This window comes from Monodon monoceros, unplaced genomic scaffold (assembly GCF_005190385.1).
Source record: "Monodon monoceros isolate NGI ecotype Baffin Bay Population unplaced genomic scaffold, NGI_Narwhal_1 Super_Scaffold_11, whole genome shotgun sequence".
NCBI lineage: Eukaryota > Metazoa > Chordata > Mammalia > Artiodactyla > Monodontidae > Monodon > Monodon monoceros.
In genome coordinates this window covers 69683665-69706489 of record NW_021703767.1, presented here as the reverse complement: position 1 = coordinate 69706489, position 22825 = coordinate 69683665, and the positions used below count along the sequence as shown (strand labels likewise).

Sequence of the window (22825 nt, the reverse complement as noted above, 5' to 3'; positions counted from 1 at the left end):
ATTAGTATTGTACTACTCAATTTTGTAATAGTCATCATCATAATTATCACGAAGTAACAGAGAGTAAGTAATTTTCCCAAAGGCACACAGCATGCTCAGTGAAGATCTAGATCTGGAAATCTGACCTCCCTGGCATATAAGATCTTGCTGTACTTAACAGGTGTGTGTATAACACATATGCCTAAGTGTGTACATACATTCACACGTCTTATTCTCTACTCTGCCTAAAAGGGGCCTCAGACAGACTAGTTTGGGGATGGGAAAGTAGCTGAGAGAAAACATGCAGATATAAAGTCCCGTGGGACGGCCCCCATGAGCATCCCCTCCACAATAGCCACTCAAAATGATGTTTTTCTTTCCATCCTGAAAAAAAAAGTCAGAGTCTGTATGATCTGAGAGTTGCAGACCTCTTGAATAGAAAGAGCCTCACAATCACACATCCCTTTGCACCCAGGCAGGACTGCTCCTAATTTCTCTCACATTTTGAGGTCCCGAAGAAAAGAGACTATGCTACTTCCTGACAGCCTCCTGTCTGAATGAATTCCCTGGTGGAGAAAAGTCCTCCAAGTCTCTGTTTCGTGGCCTTTATACGAAAGGCAAATGAGAAAAAGCATGGTCTTTGGAGTCAGATTTGGGATCAGTCCCTACATTTACGACATCCTCACTACAAGACCCTGGGCAAATTATTAATTTCTCTGATCTTTAAAATTAGAATAAAAAATGACAATTCTCACGGCTATTGACTAGACAGATAAATAGTCAAGCGCACTGTAGGGGCCCATCCATTTTAGTTCCCTCTCCCTTTCTTCACCTGCTCCCAGTATCATGCTGCTCCCTTTGGTACTATTTGATATGAATGTGGTTGTATACACTGAGCCACGGTGGGAAAACAAGTCTCAGGTTTAAATAGGACCCCAGGCTTAGCAAGGTTTGAAAGCTCTCTGGGAAAACAATGGTTAATAACTGCATCCCCGACTATTCCTGTGTGCCACACCCCCAGCCCTGGGAACACTTTGCTTTTCTCAGCTAAGAGCTACCCTCCCCATCAAGCCCCTGCTTTGGGGTTTGAAAAGGTAATGAGGAAAAATGAGCAAGGAGAAGAAAGAAGAGCAGAGGACAGGAGGAGATACAAGAGGGAAAAAGGAGGACAGAATGTGTGGTAGCAGGTAAGAGCATGTGCGCAGTTTAGGGAGATGGCTCAAGGCTCTGCTGCATTGGCAGCTCTGTAACCTTAGACAAGTTCTTTTCTCGGCCTTAGTTTCCCCATTTGAAAATATGTTCAATAAAGTCTGTTATCATGAGATTCTCATGAGGATTACACGAGATGGTGTATGTGTCTAACAACTAGTAGGTACTCAATTAGAAAAGACTACTACCTAATATACACTGAGTGCTTGCAATAAACCAAACCTTTAGCCTAGGTAAATCACCTGTATCACCTCAGGCTTAATTTATTATTATTATTAATTATTATTATCAGTATCAAATAAAGAAGAAGAGGAGGAGAAGAAAAAGAAAGGAATCTTGAATTCACATTGGAACCATAAGGGGCCTTAGGGCCATTGAGTCCGACTGCATAATTTTATAGATGAGGCAACCCAAGGCCAGAGACACAGTGATTTGCACAAGCTCACAGGGTTCTATAGCAGCAGGATCTGACTGGGTCCCAGCCTCCTAGTTTCATGTACAGAAGGTGGGAGATGCCGCTAGAAAGGGTTCCTGGGAGCCTCAGTCACCTTTTCAGGAGTGGCACTTCCATGGAAACTAACCTCATCCATCACCTCCCTTGGCAGCCAATACCCTCACAGCCCTCACAAGGAACATGACTCCTGTTCATTCATACTCCATTCTCTCACCCACAGGCTCATAATTAAAAGAGAATACACATGCCTTTGGTTTCTGAGACCATTATTAAGAACTGGGTGAGCCACAAGCAAGCAGACAGCCAGGCAGGAAGACCTGGATTAAAGCTAATCCCCTTGCTCTACAGATACTCATCAGAGAGTGGTCGTAGGTCCCACAGAGAGGAAGCAGAGCCAGCTTCACGGGGCTCCCCAGCCCTTCATCTGCCTGGGGAATCGCCGTTTAGAAAACATTATCTTTTCATGTTTATCTCTGATAGGCACTGCAATGATTTGCATTCATTCCTACAAAGTGTCAGAAAAGCCTGTGAAGGAGTAACAACCAGGCTTCTTAATGCATTTCAAATATCAAAAATCAACTTAATTAACTAGGGTACAATCCAACTTTAATTAATACTCCATTAAAATGAATTCCTGGGGGGAACACAGGCATGCACACACATAATGAGTTCATCTGCCAAGGGTGTTATTACAGAAGATGCCAAACGTGCTTCCTCACTGGCCACTTACTCAATCTCAGAGTGCCCCGTGTTAATCAGAACCGAAGAGCAACTGCACGTTTGCAACCCTCCTCCTCTCTATGGGCCCTTCTGCCCTGCCAACAATGCAACGTGATCCATCCTCCCCTCTCCTGTCTCCACTTTGTGAATGATTCGGGGACCGGATTTAAGCCCAGCTGGCTTCCTCCTGCATGGAAGGCACCCCAGTCCCCCCTTCCTTCACTGGCTGTCACTCCACAATGAGAAAGGTGAGGACCATTTCACTTTGATAGCACCCTGTGGCAGACCTCATTAAGAAGATTTAATCCTCTGTTTAAAAAAAAATAAAATAAAAACATAGAACAGATTTGCAAACTCTGTATGTTCCGTGCTGGTAGCAAAGATAATCAAAGTTCTGCAGGACTCTAATTTTTGACAGGAAACAGCAACCAAGAAAAATTGGGTGTGGGGTGGGAAGGGAGTCTCTGATCCTCTAATATTGCCTCTTACGGCGACTATTTCTATACCAGGGATCCCCAAATTCCTCCAGCTGCAGACTAAATGCTCTAACAGACTCCCCAAACCACCTGCCTTCCCGAGCCCCCTCCTGACTAGAGATGCGGAGGAAATTTTGCCCCATATTGGTAGAGACCTCAATTCAGGTTATCAGGGGCAAATTGTTAATATCATCAACCTTAGGAGGCTAGTAATCCCCAGACCACCCAGGACCCCAGGCAGACCTCGGCGGCTAGGAAACTGCCCTGACCTTTGCCGGAACAAAGCAGCCCAGCCAACACCCCTCCTCTGCTCGTTGCCCTTACCTCTTTGGTGTGAGTGTGGAAGGAGACGGACATGTCCAGCAGAAGCTTCCGCTGCTCCACCCTACGCACGAAGTCTTGGATGCGCACCTCCAGATGCCGAGCTGCCTTGTAGATCTCCTCTGGGTCACATTCCCCTGTCTGAGCCAGCTGCTCTGCCGCTTCTAGGAGCTTGTCCGCATTGGTGTAAGTATTCTGCCAGCAACGACAGTGAGGGAAAGTCAACTTGCAGTCACAAACCGAGCTTCGCGCCTTCGCCCAGCACCCACCCCGGGCTGCCCAGAGCTGGGCGTGGGCGCCGAGCCCAGAGCTCCCTGATTTGGCACGGGGGAGCTCAGCGCCCAGCTCACCCACCGCCTCTCGGCAAGCCAGCAGCCTGCGTGGCAGCTTGGAACAAGTGGGCGCTAGCTAGGTGCCTTCTGCGTCCCTGGGATTTCTCCCAGGTGGGCCGTGCCTGGAAAGACGCGAGGAGACACGCTAGAATCCCCATTCCTTGGCCGCGCGCCCTGACCCCCTACCCTTACGGAGATCCATCACTGCCCTCACATCTCAGGCTGTAACTGCCAGAGCTGGAAATACCTCATCCACGAAGATCGGCTGGGTCTCTATATGAGGACGCCAGGGAAATGATAACGGGGAGACTCGCTCGACTTTTCCCCCAAGTCCCTTGTAACTACTGGTGTTTATCTTTTGGAAGGGAGCTATCTCTTTGGAGGGGAAAGGGTCAGCAACTCAGGGAACCGACAGAAGGAAGCAGCCACAGCCAGAGTGAGGAGATGCAGGCTACTCCCTGTGCGCCCAGCAAAGGCTTAAAGCTCGCAGGAAGGTTGGGGATGAGTCTGGTGATTTTGTTTATCTTAAGCTACCACATGCACACACTCACTCTCACACACACTCTCCCCCCAATCCCTGTCTGTATCCTCCAGAGCAGCTTAAAAGGCAACCAACTTGTAATTATTGTCCATCAGGATGGAGTCACTGCCTCTGCAATACCTATATTCCAGTTATTACATGTATGCCATGGATACAACTTTCCTCACTAGGCTTCCCTTAAAAAAGATCTCCAGACAGGCCCTGGATTACAGTTGGTGACTCAGGTGTACATTATATTTCTTAATATCCCTATAGCGGCACAATGACCTACAGAATGGTGAACAAGTGGTTACTGGTGATGGTGTGAATCCGGCGGCAGAAACAGTCAGGATCAAACGCAAAGTGAGTGGAGAACTAGAATGGATTTTGGAGTGATGACTGTATGGTGCTTTACTTTGCACATATCTGAAGTGGCCTCTGCTCCCCATAGAGTTCTTTAGATTCACCTGAAGACCTGGGTGTTAAAGGTTGAATTGTGTCCCCTCTAAATTCACACGGTGAAGTCCTAACCCCCAGTACCTCAGAATGGGACCCTTATTTGGAATCAGTTATTGCAGATGTAATTAGTTAAGATCAAGTCATAGTGAAGTAGGGTGGACCCCTAATTCAATATAACTACTGTCTTTCAAAAAAGAATGCCACATGAAGAGACAGACACATGCTCAGGGAGAACACCGTGTGAAGCTGAAGGCGGGGATCGGGGGATGTGTCTACAAGCCAAGGAATGCCAAAGAGTGCCCGCCAGCAAACTGCTGGAAGGTAAGAGAGGCATGGAACAGATTCTCCCTCATACCCCTCAGAAAAAAACAACCCTGCTGACACCTTGTTCTTGGACTTCTAGCGCCCAGAGCTGTGAGGCGATACATTTCTGTTGTTTAAGTCACCCAGCGTGTGGTACTTTGTTACGGCCGCCCTAGCACACTAATACACCAGGTGGAAGACCCCAGAGACTGTTGACCCAGCTTCTTGATGGAACTGCAGAGGATGAGCAGGCTTGCAGTGAACACTTGTCATGGCCTCAAGGGATGCCAAGAGAGGCCCTAGTGGATCTTTAAGGAATGCCATCTGACAAGCAACTGCCCAAGGTAAACACTGTCCCCAGAGCAGGTGAGATGGGGCTGGGGCTGGGAGTGGGGATGAAAAGGAAGAAAAATCCTTCAGCTCCACTTGGGGGATTCATGGAGAAACAGATGATACTTGTGAGAGGAAAGAGGCTTTGCCACTGAGTTAAGTAAGAGTATATTGATTCTGGAAGGCAAATGAAGGAAGTACTCAGAGTCATGATGGAAATGCCGGGAGAGATGGGAAATGATAGGCGGGAGGAGACCTCTGGGGCTGTGGGCCAGGTTAAGGAAGCCTCTTAGCGGGTTGCCTGCAATTTCTAGTAAATAAACCCAGAGCTGATGGGAGAGAGTTTTTTCAAGGATCTTTCAAATCTTTCACTTTAAACTTTAGGGAATCTCAAGAAATCCCCAAAAAGCCCCTGAGGTTGTGACTTTGTAGTTTCTAGCCAATAAATAAAAATTTATGCCAAGCCAAAGCAAGCTTGCTTTCAAGTTAAGTTTGGGACCAATAAGAGGTAAATAAAAAGCAAAAGTGAAGTTTCCGCTGCATGTAAGGTGGATAACTTGTCCTGGTTTGCCCAGGACTTTTCTGGTTTTAGCACTGAAAGTCCCGTGTCCTGGAAAGCCTGTCAGTCCTGGGAAAATCGGGATGGCTGGTCAACCTAACACATAGCCAACACTGTAGGTGTCTCAGGAGTACAGATACATATACGATGTATATTGCCTCAAAGGAGAATAAAATCACCCTTGAGAGAAATAATGTGACAACGCATTAAACGGGGCAAGCAGCACAATAATTAGGGATTAACGTTTCTTGGCATGATACAGGTGCTAAGAAGAAAATGAGTGAAAACCAAATAATAGTAGCCGATAATGACTGAATACTTCTCACATGCCAAGGACCATATGTATTAACTCGTTTAATCTTCACAATAACCCTAGGAAGTCGATACAGCCATCAGCCCCATTTTACAGATAAAGAAACTGAGGCAAAGAGTATTTCTGGCTAAGGTCACATTTCCCAAAAGTGACAGAAACAAGATTAAAATCTTGTTGTCTGCCTTCAGAGCCCAAGCTCCAAACAAAACTACCCTATCAGATGAAAAGGGGCCTTGCACGCCATGCTAAGGTGTTTTGGTCCAAGGTAATGGGAAAGCACTGACAGCTGCAGGTAGAAGAGAAGTATGACTGGGGTATAGCATCTAGAGATACTACCCTGCCTCTCACAGATGAAGGCAGAAGCCTGAGGATGGGCAGGATTTAGCAGAGAAGGAGAGGTTTCTCATGGACAGGACTGTCTCTCTTTGTGCTCTGTTTATCCCATACACAGCTGCTCTCATTCTCGTGGTAATGATGTGTTTCCCTGGGTATCTCCCCAGGTACTGGTCTGTGTGCCCCTTAAAGGTAGGTCCCATGTCTCACTCATCTCTGGTTCTTCATGCCAGATACCATGGCTGGTATACAATAGGCACTTACTAAATGTCTGTTGAACGAACAAGATTCAGAGATGGGAATGATCGTGTCATGTCTGGATAAGTTGAGCCAACCTGACTAAAATCGGAGAGTGGCAGGAAATCACATTGGATAAGGCAGGGAAGAGCGCGATAATAAGATTTTATAGAGAGAGGGACAAGAGAGACAGGGGGGAGGGCAACAGGGTCAGCACTAAAAGCTGGGGTCCCTGCTCTACCCGCTACCCAGCCCTCCTCCCCATCACGACCAGAAAGAGCCTCTTAAATTCAGATCCAGTCACACCTCTCTTTCACGTAAAACTGTTCAGGGGCTTCCCACTGACTTTGGGGTAAAACAACTCAGGGTGCCATGCGAGGCCCTTCTTCACCTGACACTTGCTTTTTCCCTTCAGCTTCAACTCACATCACTTCCCTACAAATAGCCTGTGAAACAAATTGCTTACACTTCCGGAAACTCACAGCACTGAATCTTCCCCTGTGCTTCTGCCTGGGCTGTCCTTCCCCCACTTTTTTTTACACGACCAACTCTTACCCTTTAAGACCCAGCCCAGCCCAGGTGTCACTTCTTTCAGGAAGTGTACCCTGAGATCCACTTCTCTCCCAAGGCTGGCTTAGATGAACTCCCCTTAGCTCCAGAGTGACCTGTGCCAACTCCCTCCTTGGTACCTACCATATTCTAATGCAAATGTTTGCCTTTCTCATCCACTTAGGGGCAGGTAAAGTCTTTCACATCTTTCCCTTAGTGCCTGGCACCAAATAAGTGCTCTATAAAATTTTAGTGAAGGGGGCTTCCCTGGTGGCGCAGTGGTTGAGAGTCCGCCTGCCGACGCAGGGGACGTGGGTTCGTGCCCCAGTCCGGGAAGATCCCATATGCCGCGGAGCGGCTGGGCCCGTGAGCCATGGCTGCTGAGCCTGCGCGTCCGGAGCCTGTGCTCCGCAATGGGAGAGGCCACAACAGTGAGAGGCCCGCGTACCGCAAAAAAAAAAAATTTAGTGAAGGAATGAATAATTAAAGAATACATTAATCCCCACCAATCCTAATATTCAATCCTTGGCCCTCATCAACTACTTGGTATAAGACCTCACATCCTAGAATTCATGTTCAATCCCATTTGGTTTATCCTACCTCCTGGCACAGTCTTGAAACAAGAATGTGCTCACAGAATACCAACTAAAGTATTAACAGAGCAATACACTGATGCTTGTCATTGACACAAATTGGGCAAGGATCACAATAGGCTTCTGCTCACCTTCTGACCAAATTAACAACAGTTTCTGCCCCAGGGCCAGAGTCCAACTTCACTATGAGTGCAGTTCCTAGGTATTCTTTGGTTCTCCAGCCTCCTACCCCGTCTTGGGTTTGGCCCCTTGCTGACATTTCCTAATTGATGTTGCGAAAATGGGTTATGAGTGCGGGGATATCAATCCCTCAGCCCCTGGGGCTTTCAAGCAGGGCCTGTGGTAGCCAGAGACCTGAGTCAGAGATTTGGGCCATACAGATGGCTGCACTTCCTGTTCTTCCCTGCCCGCCCCCCCACCCCCCCCCCCCCCCAGCCATGCCCGTGTCCATCAGGTAAAAGCCCTTATGTCGAAAGGCATAAAATCTCATCTTCACTTTATTGTGCTTTGCAGATATTGCTTTTTTTTTTTTTTTTAAAACAACTTGAAGGTTTGTGTCAACCCTGCATTGAACAAGTCTATCGGCACTGTTTTTCCAACAGCATTTGCTCACTTCTTGTCTCTGTGTCACATTTTGGTAATTCTCGCAATATTTTAAATTCTTTCATTATCATTATCTTTGTTGATCTTTGATCAGTGATCTTTGATGTTACTACTATGACTTGCTGAAGGCTCAGATTATGGTTAGCATTTTTTAGCAATAAAGCATTTTTAAATTAAGGCATATACATTGTTTATGTAGACATAATGCTCTGGGCACACTTAACAGACTATAGTATAGTGTAAACAAAACTTTTATATGCACTGGGAAACAAAAAATTCATGTGGCTCGATTTATTGCCATATTTACTTTATTGCAGCAGTCTGGAACTGAACCCACAATATCTCTGAAGTATACCTGTACCTTCCATTCCCCCTTCTGCAGCCTGCGCTCATTACTTTTTTGAAAGAGAGCATTCTAGGATAACTAAAAACATGGGCATCCCAGCAATACAGCTGTGGTTTCAGACTTCTTAGGCTGAAGCAGAGGGACGGGAGGCCGGCTTTTTCAGGCAAGGTGTGGGAGAGGCAGTCAGTAAAAACATTTCCGGTGTTAAGAGTTGGCCTCCTTGATAATATGAAGTTAGCCCTCTTGGGCTATTGCTCTGGGGATGAGGAAGGATGAGGCCAAAAGTTACTCTTATGATTCTAAAGAGGCAACATGGACTGAAGAGCATAACTATCAGAGGGCCAGGATAGAACTCCCCTCCTGATGACTTTCGTTCCAGGTTGCATTGTTGGGACCAATGAGCAGTGAGAGGAAAGCAGCAAAAGGACACAAACACTAAAAAAATAAAAGAGACAGACAGACAGACAGACATAGAAGCACAGGCATTAGGGAGGCATATACTTCTCTCTGGATCTTGACATCAGTGAATGCCAGGCAGATCAAGGTCATGCCATACTTTACAGTTGACAAATCTCTCTCACACTCCTTCCTTACCCAATCTGGGGCAGATCTACAGAGGATGCATCTGTGTGTGAGGAGACTACCCAAGGCTGGAGAAAGAACCACTTGAAAGGACTGGATGTAACAGCATGCAGTACTCTCACTGGGTGAGGGATAGTACCTGTTTCTACCAGGTAGACTGGAAAACGTTGTGACTCACAGGATATTGGGTAGAGTACTCAGATGAGTCTTGCCTCAGCTAAGGTAAATAATTAGCTCTAGACTGAATACTTCTCTGGTCTTGCCTAACGCATTTTTAAAAAAAATTTTATTGGGGTATAATTGATTTACAATGTTGTGTTAGTTTCAGGTGTAAAGTGAAGTGAATCCATTATACATATACGCATATCCACTCTTTTTTAGCTTCTTTTCCCATATAGGCCATTACAGAATATTAAGTAGAGTTCCCTGGGCTATATAGTAGGTCCTTATTAGTTATCTATTCTATATATAGTAGTGTGTATGTGTCAGTCCCAATCTTCCAATTTATCCCTCCTCCCCCTTACCCCTCAGTAACCATAAGTTTATTTTTTACATCTGTAACTCTATTTCTATTTTGTAAATAAGTTCATGTGTAGCCTTTTTTTAGATTCCACATATGAGTGATATCACGATATTTGTCTTTCTCTGTCTGACTTACTACACTCGGTATGAGAATCTCTAGGTCCATCCATGTTGCTGCAAATGGCATTATTTTGTTCTTTTTTATGGCTGAGTAATATTCCATTGTATATATGTACCACATCTTCTTTATCTATTCCTCTGTTGATGGACATTTAGATTGTTTCCATGTCCTGGCTATTGTAAATAGTGCTGCAATGACTATTGGGGTGCATGTATCTTTTTGAATTATGGTTTTCTCCAGATATATGCCCAGGAGTGGGATTGCTGGATCATATGGTAGCTCTATTTTCAATTTTTTAAGGAACATCCACACTGTCCTCCATAGTGGCTGTACCAGTTTGCATTCCCTAACACATTTTAAAAGAAAGACCTGAAAGGATCAAACTTTTTTCAAGTAACTTAACTGTGTCCCAGAAAAAAGTTTAAGAATATTTATAAGAATACAGAAATATCCAGCAACTGACAGGTAAAATTCACAATGTCTGGTATGTAGTAAAAAATTACCAGGCATACAAAGAAGCAGGAAAACATAACTTACGAGGTGAACAAAAATCAATCAAAACTGACCCAGAACTGGCATAGATGTTAAAATTAATAGACAGATACTTAGAAATGGTTATTCATATGCTATTGGCTAATGGCTATTTCATATGCTCAAAAAGTTAGGCAGAGAAACAGAAGACATTAAAACAAAAGACTTTACACTTCTGGAGATAAAAAACATACTGGATGGTATTAACAGGAGGTTAGATGTTGCAGAAGAAAAGATTACTGAACTTGAGAACATAGCAGTAGAAACTACTTAAAATGCTGAGAACTGAATCACTATGTTGTACACCTGAAACTAACACAATATTGTAAATCAATCATACTTCAAATAAATAAACACATAAATAAAATGCTCAGGAAAAAGAAAGAATTAAAAAAAATCTAAAGCATCAGTGAACTGTGGGACAACTTTCGGAAGACTAATACTCATGTAATTGAAATCCCTAAAGGAAGGGGAGGGAAGTGGAAAAGATATTTGAAGAAATAATGACCAAAAGTTTCCAAACTAAATGAAAACTATAAATCCACAGATCCAAGAAACTCAACAAACCCTTAACACAAGAAACACAAGGAAAACTACATCAAGGCACATAAAAATCAAATCAAATCAAGTGGAAAAAGAAAATGAATTCTTAAAAATGACGAAGGGAAAAAAGATACATTGTACACAAAGGAACAAAGATAAGGATCACAACAGACTTCTCATCAGAAATAATGCAATCAAGAAAACAGTGGAGCAACATCTTTAAAGTGAAAAACAAACAAAAAAACCCACCAAACAAACAAAAACCCTGTCAAACTAGAATTCTATGCCCAGCACAAATATTTTTCAAAAACAAAGGTGAAATAAAGGCACTTTAAGGCATACAGAAGCTGAAGGAATTCTTCACTAGTAGACTTGCATGACAAGACATGTTAAAAGAAGTCCTTCAGAAAGTAGGAAAATGGTAACAGTTGGAAATATAGATCCACACGCAGGAAGTGCTCTTATATGGGTGACTATATAAGATTTTTTTCTTACTATTTAAACTCTTTAAAAGAAAATTGAATGGTTAAACAAAAACAGTAACAATGTAGTGTGGAGTTTATAGCACATACACAAGTAAAACATATGACAATGGCACAAAGGCCAGGAAGGGAGAAACAGAAACACAGTTGACCCTTGAACAACATGGGGGTTAACTCGTCCTCCATATCTGAGGTTCCCCTGCATCCATGGATTCAACCAACTGTGGACTGTGTAGTACTGTAGTATTTACTATTGAAAAATATCTATGTATAAATGGACCTGAGCAGTACAAAGCTGCACTGGGTAAACTGTATACAACTGTAAGGTTCTTGTACTATATGTAAAGTGGATAATATTACTTGAAGTAAACTATGATATATTAAAGACAAATACTATAAACCCTGAAGCAACCATTAAAGTAACTAAATAGTGATAGCTATTTAGCCAGCAAAGGAGATAAAATGGAATCATAAAAAATATTCAGTTAATCCAAAAGAGGAAGAAAAAGAGAAAATGTAACAAAGAATAGATGAAACAAATAGAAATAAATAAGATGACATTAAATACATCAATAATCACATTAAATAAATTGTCTAAATACCACAATCAAAAGGAAGAGATTTTCAGACTGGATAAAAAGGCAAGTCCCAAGTATACACTGTCTATAAGGAATGCACTTCAAATGTAAAGACACAACTAGGTTAAAAGTAAAAGGGTAGAAAAAAAAATAGTAAGATAACACTAATCAAAATAAAGCTTGGGTGGCTACATTAATATCAGACATAGTAGATTTCAGAGCAAATAATATTACCGGGGAAAAAGAAGGTGACTTCATAATTATAAAAGGGTCAGTTCATCAGGAGGATATATTAATCCTAAACATTTATGTACCTAATAACAAAGCTTTGAAATATATGAAGCAAAAACTGATAAACTTGCAAGGAGAAAGAGACAAATCCACAATTACAGGCAGAGATTTAATGCCTCCTCTCAATAATTAATAGAAAAGTAGGCAAGAAATTAGGAAGGATATAGGAGATTTGAACACTCTCAACCAACTTGACCTAATTGACATTTATAGAACACTCCACCCAACAACAGCAGAATGCACATTCTTTACAAGTGCTCACAGAATATTTACCAAGATTAATCATATTCTGGGCCATAAAACAAGTCTAACACATTTAAAAGGATAGGAGTCATAAAAGTATTTTCTCTGATCATAAAGTAATTAAATTATAAGTCAATAATAGAAATATCTCTGGAAACTCCAAAGAGTGGGAAACTAAATAACACACTTCTAAATAATCCAAGGGTCAAAGAAGGCAGTATCCATGTACCAAGTATGTACAGTATGCTAGGCATTGTGTTAGGCTCTCTATATACATTACCTCTAAGCTTTGAAACCAATCATAAGATAGGCATTATTGATTTCATTTTACAAATGAGAAAAGAAATGAGGCTCAGAGAGGTAAAGTAACTTGTCTGGAGAATGTTACAGAGCTAGAAAATGGCAAGCTGTGTTTCTGACTGTAACATCCAGGCTCTTTTTTCATTGAACCGTTTATCTCTCTAAGACTCAATGTAAAATCTCCATCTCCTTTGCTTCTCTGTTACTTTACTCACTCTTATGCCTTTGATTTTCAAATTATGACACTGTAATTGTTCATTTGCAACTGCTATTCTTGTTTGCAACAAACTTCCAGTGTGTACATGTTGACTTCCAGAGAGAACTGAATTCTCCTTGGAGGACGGAGTCCTATCTTACTCGTCTTTTCTATCTCAGGTACTCATCAATATACCTGCCAGCACAGTGCTCTGCTCTCAATAGGCACTCAACCCCAAAACTCTGCAGCCCAGCGTCTTGTCAGCAGTGAGCCTTGGAAATGGACGTTTACCTTATCTCCTAATGTAGCTAGTCCTGAATTTAAGAGTAAGTAGTGATCCAAAAGTTCCTTTGTAAGACTCTTACTTAGCAGTGGGAGGGTGTTTTCCATGTAAATGGGAGTTAGAGTCTCAGGACAAAGTAAAGAAATTCAGTTGAGCACACAGCATATTTAAAATACAGTACTGATATAGCACATCATGTACAATCGGCCAAAATTGATAACTAGGGTGACAAAGGAAAATGCTTTTCAGTTTTCATCCTGGAGCATCAGGCACATGTTTCTCCGTCACCTGCTGGCTCTTGCAGGGGAAGAAGGGATGGACTCTGACAATGGCAAAGAGGTCTTTGGTGGGAAAGCAATGAGATGGAAAGGAGGAAACTACTTGGTGTCAGTGACGGGTTAACCCACCATATTATATCTGCTGGAAGGACATCTTCCTAGGTGTCCTGAATAAGGGAACAAACAATAGTTGCCTCCATTAGGACAATCTGTATATGTCCAAACAAGGGGCAACTAACGACTAGTCCTAATCAGAGGCTGCTTCAATGGGAGGCTGTCTGTACAAACGGGCTACGAATCTACTAACTGGGACTGATCCCAAATATAACCACTGTAGATGCCAATACCTCCCAACACAAATAGTCTGAGAGCTGAGATTATCTCTGGGAACCTAAATGCTGGCTTTATCGCATTTACATATACAATCACCACCCTGTCCCATTCTCACACACCTCTCTACTTTCTGGAAAGCATTTTCCTCTCTATATCTAAAATGCTTCAACACCTTTTCCTATTAACAGTAAATGGTGTATTTTTCAGAACTCCACATTTTTTAAGTAAAGTTTTATTTCCTACAGTCTAACTTTCATTTGTTTAAGAATGTACCTAGGCTGAGGAATTCCGAGAAAGGAACAGCAGTTGTTCTTTGCTAGGCTGTTCTCCTTTACTGATTTTCTCTTTCCTTCTAATCCTCACTAACCCTCTTCATTTACATGCTATGCTTTAAAGGAACTTCCGTGCATTTTCTCTCAGCTGCAGGCTGGAAGCTGAATATCTAGGCACTCTCAGGTAAGACAGCAAAAGAGATAATGAGAATTAACTATTAGCATATTATAATAATAAAAAGTAACACTTTGTTTCTGGACCAAAAGGCAGGGTCAATCCTAGAGGTTGCCAATACAAGTTACAAAATGTGATTTGACAGAAAATACCAGGTCCAGCTTGTAAGAAAGGACCAGCCAGATTCCAGAAAATGTGGCCGCCCCTAGGGGACTGAGACACAAAGCAAGGAAGGACTTTCTCCTTGACCCTCCCCACCTCTGCCTCCAGGGCATGGAGAGCAGTTGAAGGCAGAGACTGGGCCAGGCCTGACGCTTAGACTGAACATAAAGAAGATGGTACTTATAGGAAGGGGCCTAGAGGCCAGAGGTTGGCCCAGAGTTACAGGCTGGGGCTAAGGAAAGAGTCCTAGGGAGCTGAGCAATTAGGAGATCAAAACCAGGAGAGTGCTGTGCAGACACAAAGCTCTGAAGACTGCAGAGGGAAGCATTTAATCCTCTTCCCACTGAGCAAGTCCCAGATGCAGCCAGCTGGCATCCATATTGCTGCTGGGAAACAACCCACTCTTGGAAATTAATAATACCGTCTCCACCCTGGCCACTCTTCCTCTTCCCTCCTTCCCCTCACTCAGCTCAAATTGGCAAAAAAAAAATGAAGGGGAACACATAACCACAACAGAAGAATGAGAACAAAAATATTTTAGAAGTGAAGCAGGCAGACCAAAGTGTTCAGATACGGATTTGTGGATTGCCCAGTGGCCTAGCCCTATAGAAGTTCATTCTCATGTGGAATTCTTAAAGTCAAAGAAACAGTAGTTGGTGAGACAGCATCCCCATGGAACAGAGATGAGTAAGGCCACCTGTTGCAGGATTTGGCAATTCAAGAGATTTGGGGGTGGGGGGATGTACCCAAAGTGATGTTCTCTCTCAGAAGAGTAACCTTGCAGTGTTGCTGGTTTTCCTGTTTTCCATATCCTATGTTTGGCTGGCAGTGGGAGGCAGTGGGCATGAGAGGGAGAAGGCAGGGCTTTAGAGAGAGAAGACAGTTGGCTTGAAAATACTGCTGAAAACCTTGGGGATTGTGGATTTATTTTTCTCTTCTGTTCCACCCTGAAAAGGACGGATAGGGAAAGGTATGCCTGACCCAGGGAAATGGGGATCACGTGATGGGGAGAACAAGCAGAGGGGCTGGCCCACACTTCTGCTCTCACACTGGTTAGCACAGTGCTCCTCGAGCCCTCTCACCCTCTTGTGGTCACATACAGCCCTGAGGGTCCTACATAGATCTACAGGGAGCCTACCACCTCTGACTCTCTTTATGGATGGTTTTCCTGCTCACTTTCGACTTCGCAGACCCCAACCCTCCTCTCTGCCCTGTACTTACCTTAGCCAACCTCCCTAAGTTTCATCCACAGATTCTATGGAACAAGGTTTCTTAATAGTAGCACTATTAACATTTTGGGCCAGATAATTCTATGTTGGGGGGCTGTTATGGGTTGAGTTCTGTCCATCCAAAAAGATATGTTGCAGCCTTAAGTACCTGAGAATGTGACCGTTTTTAGAAATAGTGTTGATGTAGGTGGAATTAGTTAAGATGAGGACAGACTGGAATCGGGTGGGCTTTAATCCACTATGAATCGTGCCCTTATAAAAAGATGGGCGCATAGGACTTCCCTGGTGGCGCAGTGGTTAAGAATCCGCCTGCCAATGCAGGGGACATGGGTTTGAGCCCTGGCCCAGGAAGATCCCACATGCCGCGAAGCAACTAAGCCCATGCGCCACAGCTACTGAGCCTGCACTCTAGAGCCCGCGAGCCACAACTACTGAGCCCGCAAGCCACAACAACTGAAGCCCGTGCGCCTAGAGCCCCTGCTCCGCAACAAGAGAAGCCACCGCAATGAGAAGCCCGCGCATCACAACGAAGAGTAGCCCCCCCTCACCGCAACTAGAGAAAGCCCGCGCACAGCAACGAAGACCCAAAGCAGCCCAAATAAATAAATTTATTTAAAAAAAAAAAAAAAAGATGGGCGCATAAACATACAGACACAGACAGGGCTCCGTGTGACATGAAGGCGAAGACTGGAGTGATACAAAGGAATGCCAAAGATTGCCAGCAAACACCAGAAGTCCAGAGAGAGGCTGGGAACAGATTCTCCCTCACAGAAGGAACTAACCCTACCAACACCTTGATCTCAGGCTTCTAGCCTCCCGGTCTGTGAGACAATACACTTCTGTTGTTTTAAGCCACCCAGTTTGTGGTACTTTGTTACAGTAGCCCTAGGAAACTAATACAGGGGCTGTTCTGTGTACTGCAGGATGTTTAGCAGAATCCTTGGCCTCTACCCACAGGATGCCAAGAGCAACCCCTTCCCCAGATGTCATAACCAACAATGTCCCCAGACGTTGACAGATGTCCCCTGGAGGGCAAAAATGCCTTCCAGTTGAGAAACACTGTTTTAGATCGTAAAACCATAGAGGAAGCCCCAGTGAGGGAGACCGTACAACCTCCTCAGCTTACAGTGCGTTTCTGATCATCATTCAGATGGCAGAAGCCTTAAGAAATCATCTAATCCTGTCGTTCTCAGAGGACAGGCTTAGGGTAGGTAAAGGGATCTGGGGAAGAAAAGCAGTGCTCAGGCCCTACCCCAGATCGCTCAGATCAGAATGGGAGGGTAAGGGTGTGGGCGAGGAGAGTATCTGGCAACATATGTTCTTAAAAGCTCCCCCAGCAGATGTTTTTATAATTGCAGCCACTATCTAAGGTTGAAACCACTCATGTAAGGACTGGGCTCACAGCCTGGGCTGAAATTCTAAGGTGAGAGAAATCTAGTCTTTTGCCCTAAAATGGCTACAGGCTTTCAGTGAATAGTAATGTTCCTTAAGACCAAAACGTTCAATAATAGGGGGATGCTTTACTACACTGTGGTACGACCACATGAGGCCGTCGTTACAATTATGTTTTGAAGACTATTTAGTGATCTGAGGAAGTATTCCTGATGTGAGATTAAATGAACAAGTTAGGATAAATCAGAGTATGGTTCTGACTCCTATCTATCTATCTATCTATCTATCTGTTGGAAAAAACTACTACTGATAATGCTGGCTGCCAGTTTTGGATCCACTTACAAACGTTATTACAGTGGCAGACTATGCTATTGCATCATGTTACAGATAAGAGAGCTAAGGCTTGGAGAGGTGAAAGAACTTGAGTAAGCTCACATAGCTAGTAAATGATGAATGCCAATGTGGAATCCACATTTATTTGACTCCAAACAAAACAGTCTTTGCATTCTGCTGTGCTGAATGGAAATTTGCCAAAAAATATTAATAGTTTATATATAATTATCTTTAAGTTATATTAGGGATGATTTTTCTTTTCTACTATTTCCTTGTTTCCAAATGTTCTACGGTGAACATGTATTAATTTTATAGTCAAAAAAAAGGAAAAATCATTCAAAGTATAAAAATTATATGCAGGGCATTCTTTAGAAATTATGACAAAAAATAAACAAAATTTTACATTTAAATTTTATACATTTGCTTCTTTTTGTATGTGTAAGAAGAAAAATGTACAAGCTAACTGTGATTGCCTTGGGAGGGAGGGATTGGGAAGTGGGAGCGGAGGGATAATTAGCATTTTTATTTACATATATCTTTGCAATGTTTCACTTGTTATTACAAAAAATAGGAATCGCTTTCAAAATTTGAAAAATACCTAATAAAAGAAATTTTAAAGGAAAACGTAAGGATCTAATATATTTGTGTCAACTGAGTACACCCAGAAATACAAACAACTTTCATTACAAATGTATTTACCTTAGAGACAGATGCATTTCCTAGTTCTGGGAACCTGAAGACACTAATGCTTGACCAACCACTGCAAAATATTCAATCATAAAAAAATGCAAAATCTCTCTGCAGCCCCAGTCAGAGATTTCACCTTTCTCAGTTTGGACTGTATGACACTGCTCATGATAGCTCTGAAGAAACATGATTTTGATATGACATATATATGCAAAAAAGATCCACTTAAAAATAATTACCTATGAAATCCTGAAAATTATTTCCCCTGGGCACAATGCAACATCAACTACCCGGGACCCTGAGTTGTCTCCCTCAGCAGTCAAAAATAAGAGACATGTCAAATTTGAAAATACTTAAAAGTGAGGCAGACTCTCAGACAACACTCCCAAGAGCCTCTATCTGGAATGGGGCTATAGGGTTTGGTTGAAAGCCTTCTTTATCACCATCATATAAATATCAAAGCCCTCATGCCCACGGCATGGAGCTGACAGCAGCCAAGAGTGACAGGCAGGGCCCAGTCCTTTGGTACTTATCTGTATGAAACTGACAAGCTGATGTGATTGAAATGCTTAGGGCCCTTTAAATAAAAATCAGCAAAATAAAGATGGAGTGATGCAAAGATCAAAGGAATAACAGGAGAGATCTACTTCTAGAAGAATCATCCTCTGTCTTCCCATCTTGCTGGTACCCTCTGGGACTGGGGTTTCAGTGGCTTTAGAAGGTCTAGGTCACTTATATCTCACCTTCCCCAGCTATACCATTAAGATCATCATCATCCAAGAGAAATATGGCTTTTAGCCACAGGGCTGCTCCGGGGCCCACAGGAAGTGACACATACTGCTCTAGGGGCTATATTCCCTGATCAGGCCTCCCTCAAAGCAAGTCAGTCCTAGAAGGGCTGCAGTATTGGGAGGGACCCTCTGTAATGGAAAAGGAAAACCTAGGCCTCTGCAGTGGCCTTGGAGGTCTCCCTACTCATGTTCACTGAAATTAGTGAACATCGTCATGCATCCTGAGGCATCAAAAAAAAAAAAAAAAAGGTGAATTGTGTTCAGAATGGTCTGTATATAAGGCATCGAAAGTTTAAACTGTATTTCAAAAAGTTTACCAAAAATAAAGATGAAATCTGAAAAGTTTCAGCATGAAGTGCTTAGGGTGAAGTCTTGGTTTTTTCTGAAATTAAATTATGTAGAACAGTTCATTCTCCAAGGACGAGAAAGAAATGAGGTGTGACAGTAGTACAAAGTGGTGATGTGATGCTGAGGGCACACTGGGTAACAAGTGATCGGGTAAGATGGACAGGCCTGGAGAAGTTTTCAGAAGGAGGCACATTTTTCAGCCAACTTTAAAAAGTCTAAAATGTGAAGGCAAAGAGGAGGAATATGCCAGGCGAGGGAATGGCTTGGGCAAAGATCCAGACTGGGAAGTTGGGAAGATGTGACGGGTCTTGGCAAGGAACTAAGAGAGGCACAGTCCTGGGGTTTCCTCCTTCAAGTCGGGGCTGGTGATGGAAAGTTTGCTGGGGATGTAAAGCAAAAGTGGCTCTTGCCTCTTCCGGAAGAACAGCCCACCTCTGCTGAGAGAAGCACAGTGCAGGAGTCAGAGAGCTCAGCTCTAGCCCTCACTGTGGGATAAGCCCCAGACAGTGGTCATGTGGTACAGAACAGTGGTGGGGAGGGGTGTGAGGGGGGCAGAAGAGACAGAGGAAGGAGAGCTACACAAAGAATGGGGCCACCTGCATACCCTTCTCAAACAGGGCCAGATTCAGAGATTTGCTCTAGGATGGAAGAGACACCATATATCCACCAAGGACTGTTTACCACAGACTGTCCGCCAAGACCCAGGGCCCTATGAGACCTCAGGATCCCCATTTTCAAAGTGGGAACAACATCTGCTTCCTGTTTCCTTTCTTTAGGTGATCGAGTGAAGAGACTCACCCACTGGAGCATTTCCTTGGAGCAGAGATGCTGCGGGAGATCAAAGACTCCCCACAAATGGGCCCCAAGGGAACAGGCAGAATCCAAATAGCTGGAGGTTGGACCATGAGACAGGGAAGGGTCATGAGGTTCAGGCTCACATCCCATCATTCACCTCGTTATCTGGAGCGCTTGAACGTTCCTAACTTTTACAGGCCAAGAAGTGTCTTCCATGACCACAGATTACACCCATAATCCTCATAGTCATGAAAACCTCGGCAAGAATCATGAGTTATTCAGCACAAACCCACCCTCAACACGACAAAGGGGAAATTAAGCAATGGGGTTATGTGAATGGAGACATAGTAAGCAGAAGCAAGCTGGCCAGGAGGCGGGGTCTGGCAGGGCATGGATACTTTCACAGAACCCCAAAGAAAGTAGCTGGAAGAGTCACTGTAGGCCCCCGGGGCTCTCTGGAAAGGCTGGGTATGAGCTGTGAGCAGGGCTGCCCTGTTCTCTCTAGGCAGAAGGGCATGTAAGATAAGTGGTCAGAGTGCTCTATGTACAAAGCATCATGCTGTTTCCATTTCCATTTCCCAAATCCACCTCTGACCCCAAAGTCTCACTGATGTACACTTACATAAACATCAGAACAAGCCTCATTAAATCACTAGCTTTAGCTTTAGAATGTGGAAAGTTTCCCGGCTAATCCTACTATGCATGGGAATCTGGCCCTCAAACAGTGTCAGAAGTCTGAAGAGTTCAGTTAAACTCCGAGACTGGTCAGCACATTCTCTCTCTTGGGAAACACCCGGTGTGGGGCAACAGCATCAATCTTTTCTATATCTTTAGCTCCTCTTTTCTAAGCATGTTCCAGACATGATCTCATCCACTGTCTCTATATCCCTGGAATAATAATGATAATTTACATCTGCTCTGTGCTCTAGACTTATAGTGCTTTTAAGTACATTATCTCATTTAATGCTTACTTCAACTATGATGGAATAAACATTATTCCCACTTTGCAGATGTAGAAAGGAAGTTTGGTGAGGTTAGGTGACTTGTACATACAGATGGAGTGGCTCTGGGCCTCCTACCCAGGTGTTCCAATCCCTGTATCCTTCCTCTTACTGGATCTTGTTGCCTCCCACAAGGAAAAAGGGAGGAAGACTCTGTAACTCTCATTTTATTGATGGTAAGATTATGGCTTTAATTACTGAAGTGGCCTTCATATGAGGCATAGGGTAAGGAAAGAGAGAATCTAGGAAATTATCAAAATTATTCTCTTTGATAGAGAGAATCTATCAAAGTTATCTGGTACCAAATCATCTGACCACCTGAAGCCATGATAGGATGTAATTACTTGGAGTGAACCTCAAACCTCAACCTTTCTAACCTTATAAATTTGTAAAACTTTTACCAGAGTGACAGCTACAGCAGTTGAGTCAGACCCAAGTTTTGCATCCAAATAACCCTCTCTTCTTTAGCTATATTTTTTTAAGCAAATGAGACTGACCTTGTGAATTCCCGAGACACTAAAGAGTCTATAATTTTAGGCAGAGTCCAAGACTCCTGAAGAAGAAAACTGAAACATGTCTATCACATGGATTTGGAGCTCCCTTTTTAGCCTTATTCACTGCCCCCTTCCCTCGAAGTTATTTTCAAATTCTAGGCATGTGATGGACTAAAGTCCACCAGAGCTATTTCAAACCATACTTGGCATTGTTGAGGCTCAGATATAACATACAAAATAGCCCACAGGGTGAAACACCATGGAGATGTGTAATTACAGCTGAGGTTGCCAATATCTACTGCTATCAGCTCCTAGAATAGAGTAGGATAGCTGCACTAGTCTCTACTGAAACCCAAAGGGCAGTCAGTGCCTTGGGCTGGCTGGGCATTTGCCTTGTGTATCCCAAGACAAATAAAGGCACCTATCCTGATGAGGCTTGGATGTCACCTGGTCCCACAGGAGACCACAAGAGCTCAGCTCTCTCTGCCCCAAGCCTGGCTGCCTTTCCAGGTGGAATAACTCAGATGTGATGCTTTGTTCCTGTCAGACCTTGGCAGTGGGCTTTTCTCCTGTTAAAAATTTATTCCAAACAAAACTGGTTCATGAAATACCTCCAGCTGCTTATTGGCAGAGAAAAAGGACACATCTGCTTGGTGGGCTGTTCTTGTTGGTGGTGTAAGTTTATCTTTTGGTTTGTGTAATATACAGCCTGAAGCCCTTTCACTCAGGACTCTTAGGTGTTGGTTCCTGGTATTCATCACCTGTCCCCACGGCACCTCCACCCACAAGTTCTCAAAAGCCCTTACCCTCAGCCCAGACACTCCTGATTTGCCCATCACCCCGAATGCCATAGTAAAGGCATGCTCGCCTTCACGGAGCTCTTAGGGGTCCTAGAAAGCACAGCCCACCTGAAACCACACTTGGACCAGAACCAAGTGCTGCATCCTAGACCCTGACTAGAGCCCCTATTTCAGAAAAGGATCTCCCAAGAGAAGATGGGACAGAAATGAAGGAAAGAGGAGGAGGAAAAGAAGAAGGAGAGAAAGGAAGAAGGAATAGGGAGGAGGAGAGAGGCTACAAATGCTACTGTTTTGAAGTACTCCCCACCCACCTACCACCTCCACCATCACCATCTCCAACATCATCTCAGCCAGTTTTAGGGACTCAGAAGGTCCTCACATCCCTCTAATATACATGCACCTGCAATGGGGCACTGGAAAGGCTTGG

General features: G+C 43.6%; 1 protein-coding gene across 6 annotated transcripts in view; it reads right to left on the bottom strand.

The window, feature by feature from the left end:
* The window catches only part of KALRN (kalirin RhoGEF kinase), a 612746-nt gene that overhangs the window by 274482 nt on the left and 315439 nt on the right, over positions 1–22825 (bottom strand). For all 6 annotated transcript variants that reach the window (XM_029214081.1, XM_029214075.1, XM_029214079.1 and 3 more), the window contains exon 11: positions 3163–3354. In XM_029214081.1, the coding sequence (XP_029069914.1) occupies positions 3163–3354 (192 nt within the window). The remainder of the gene's footprint in view (positions 1–3162; positions 3355–22825) is intronic.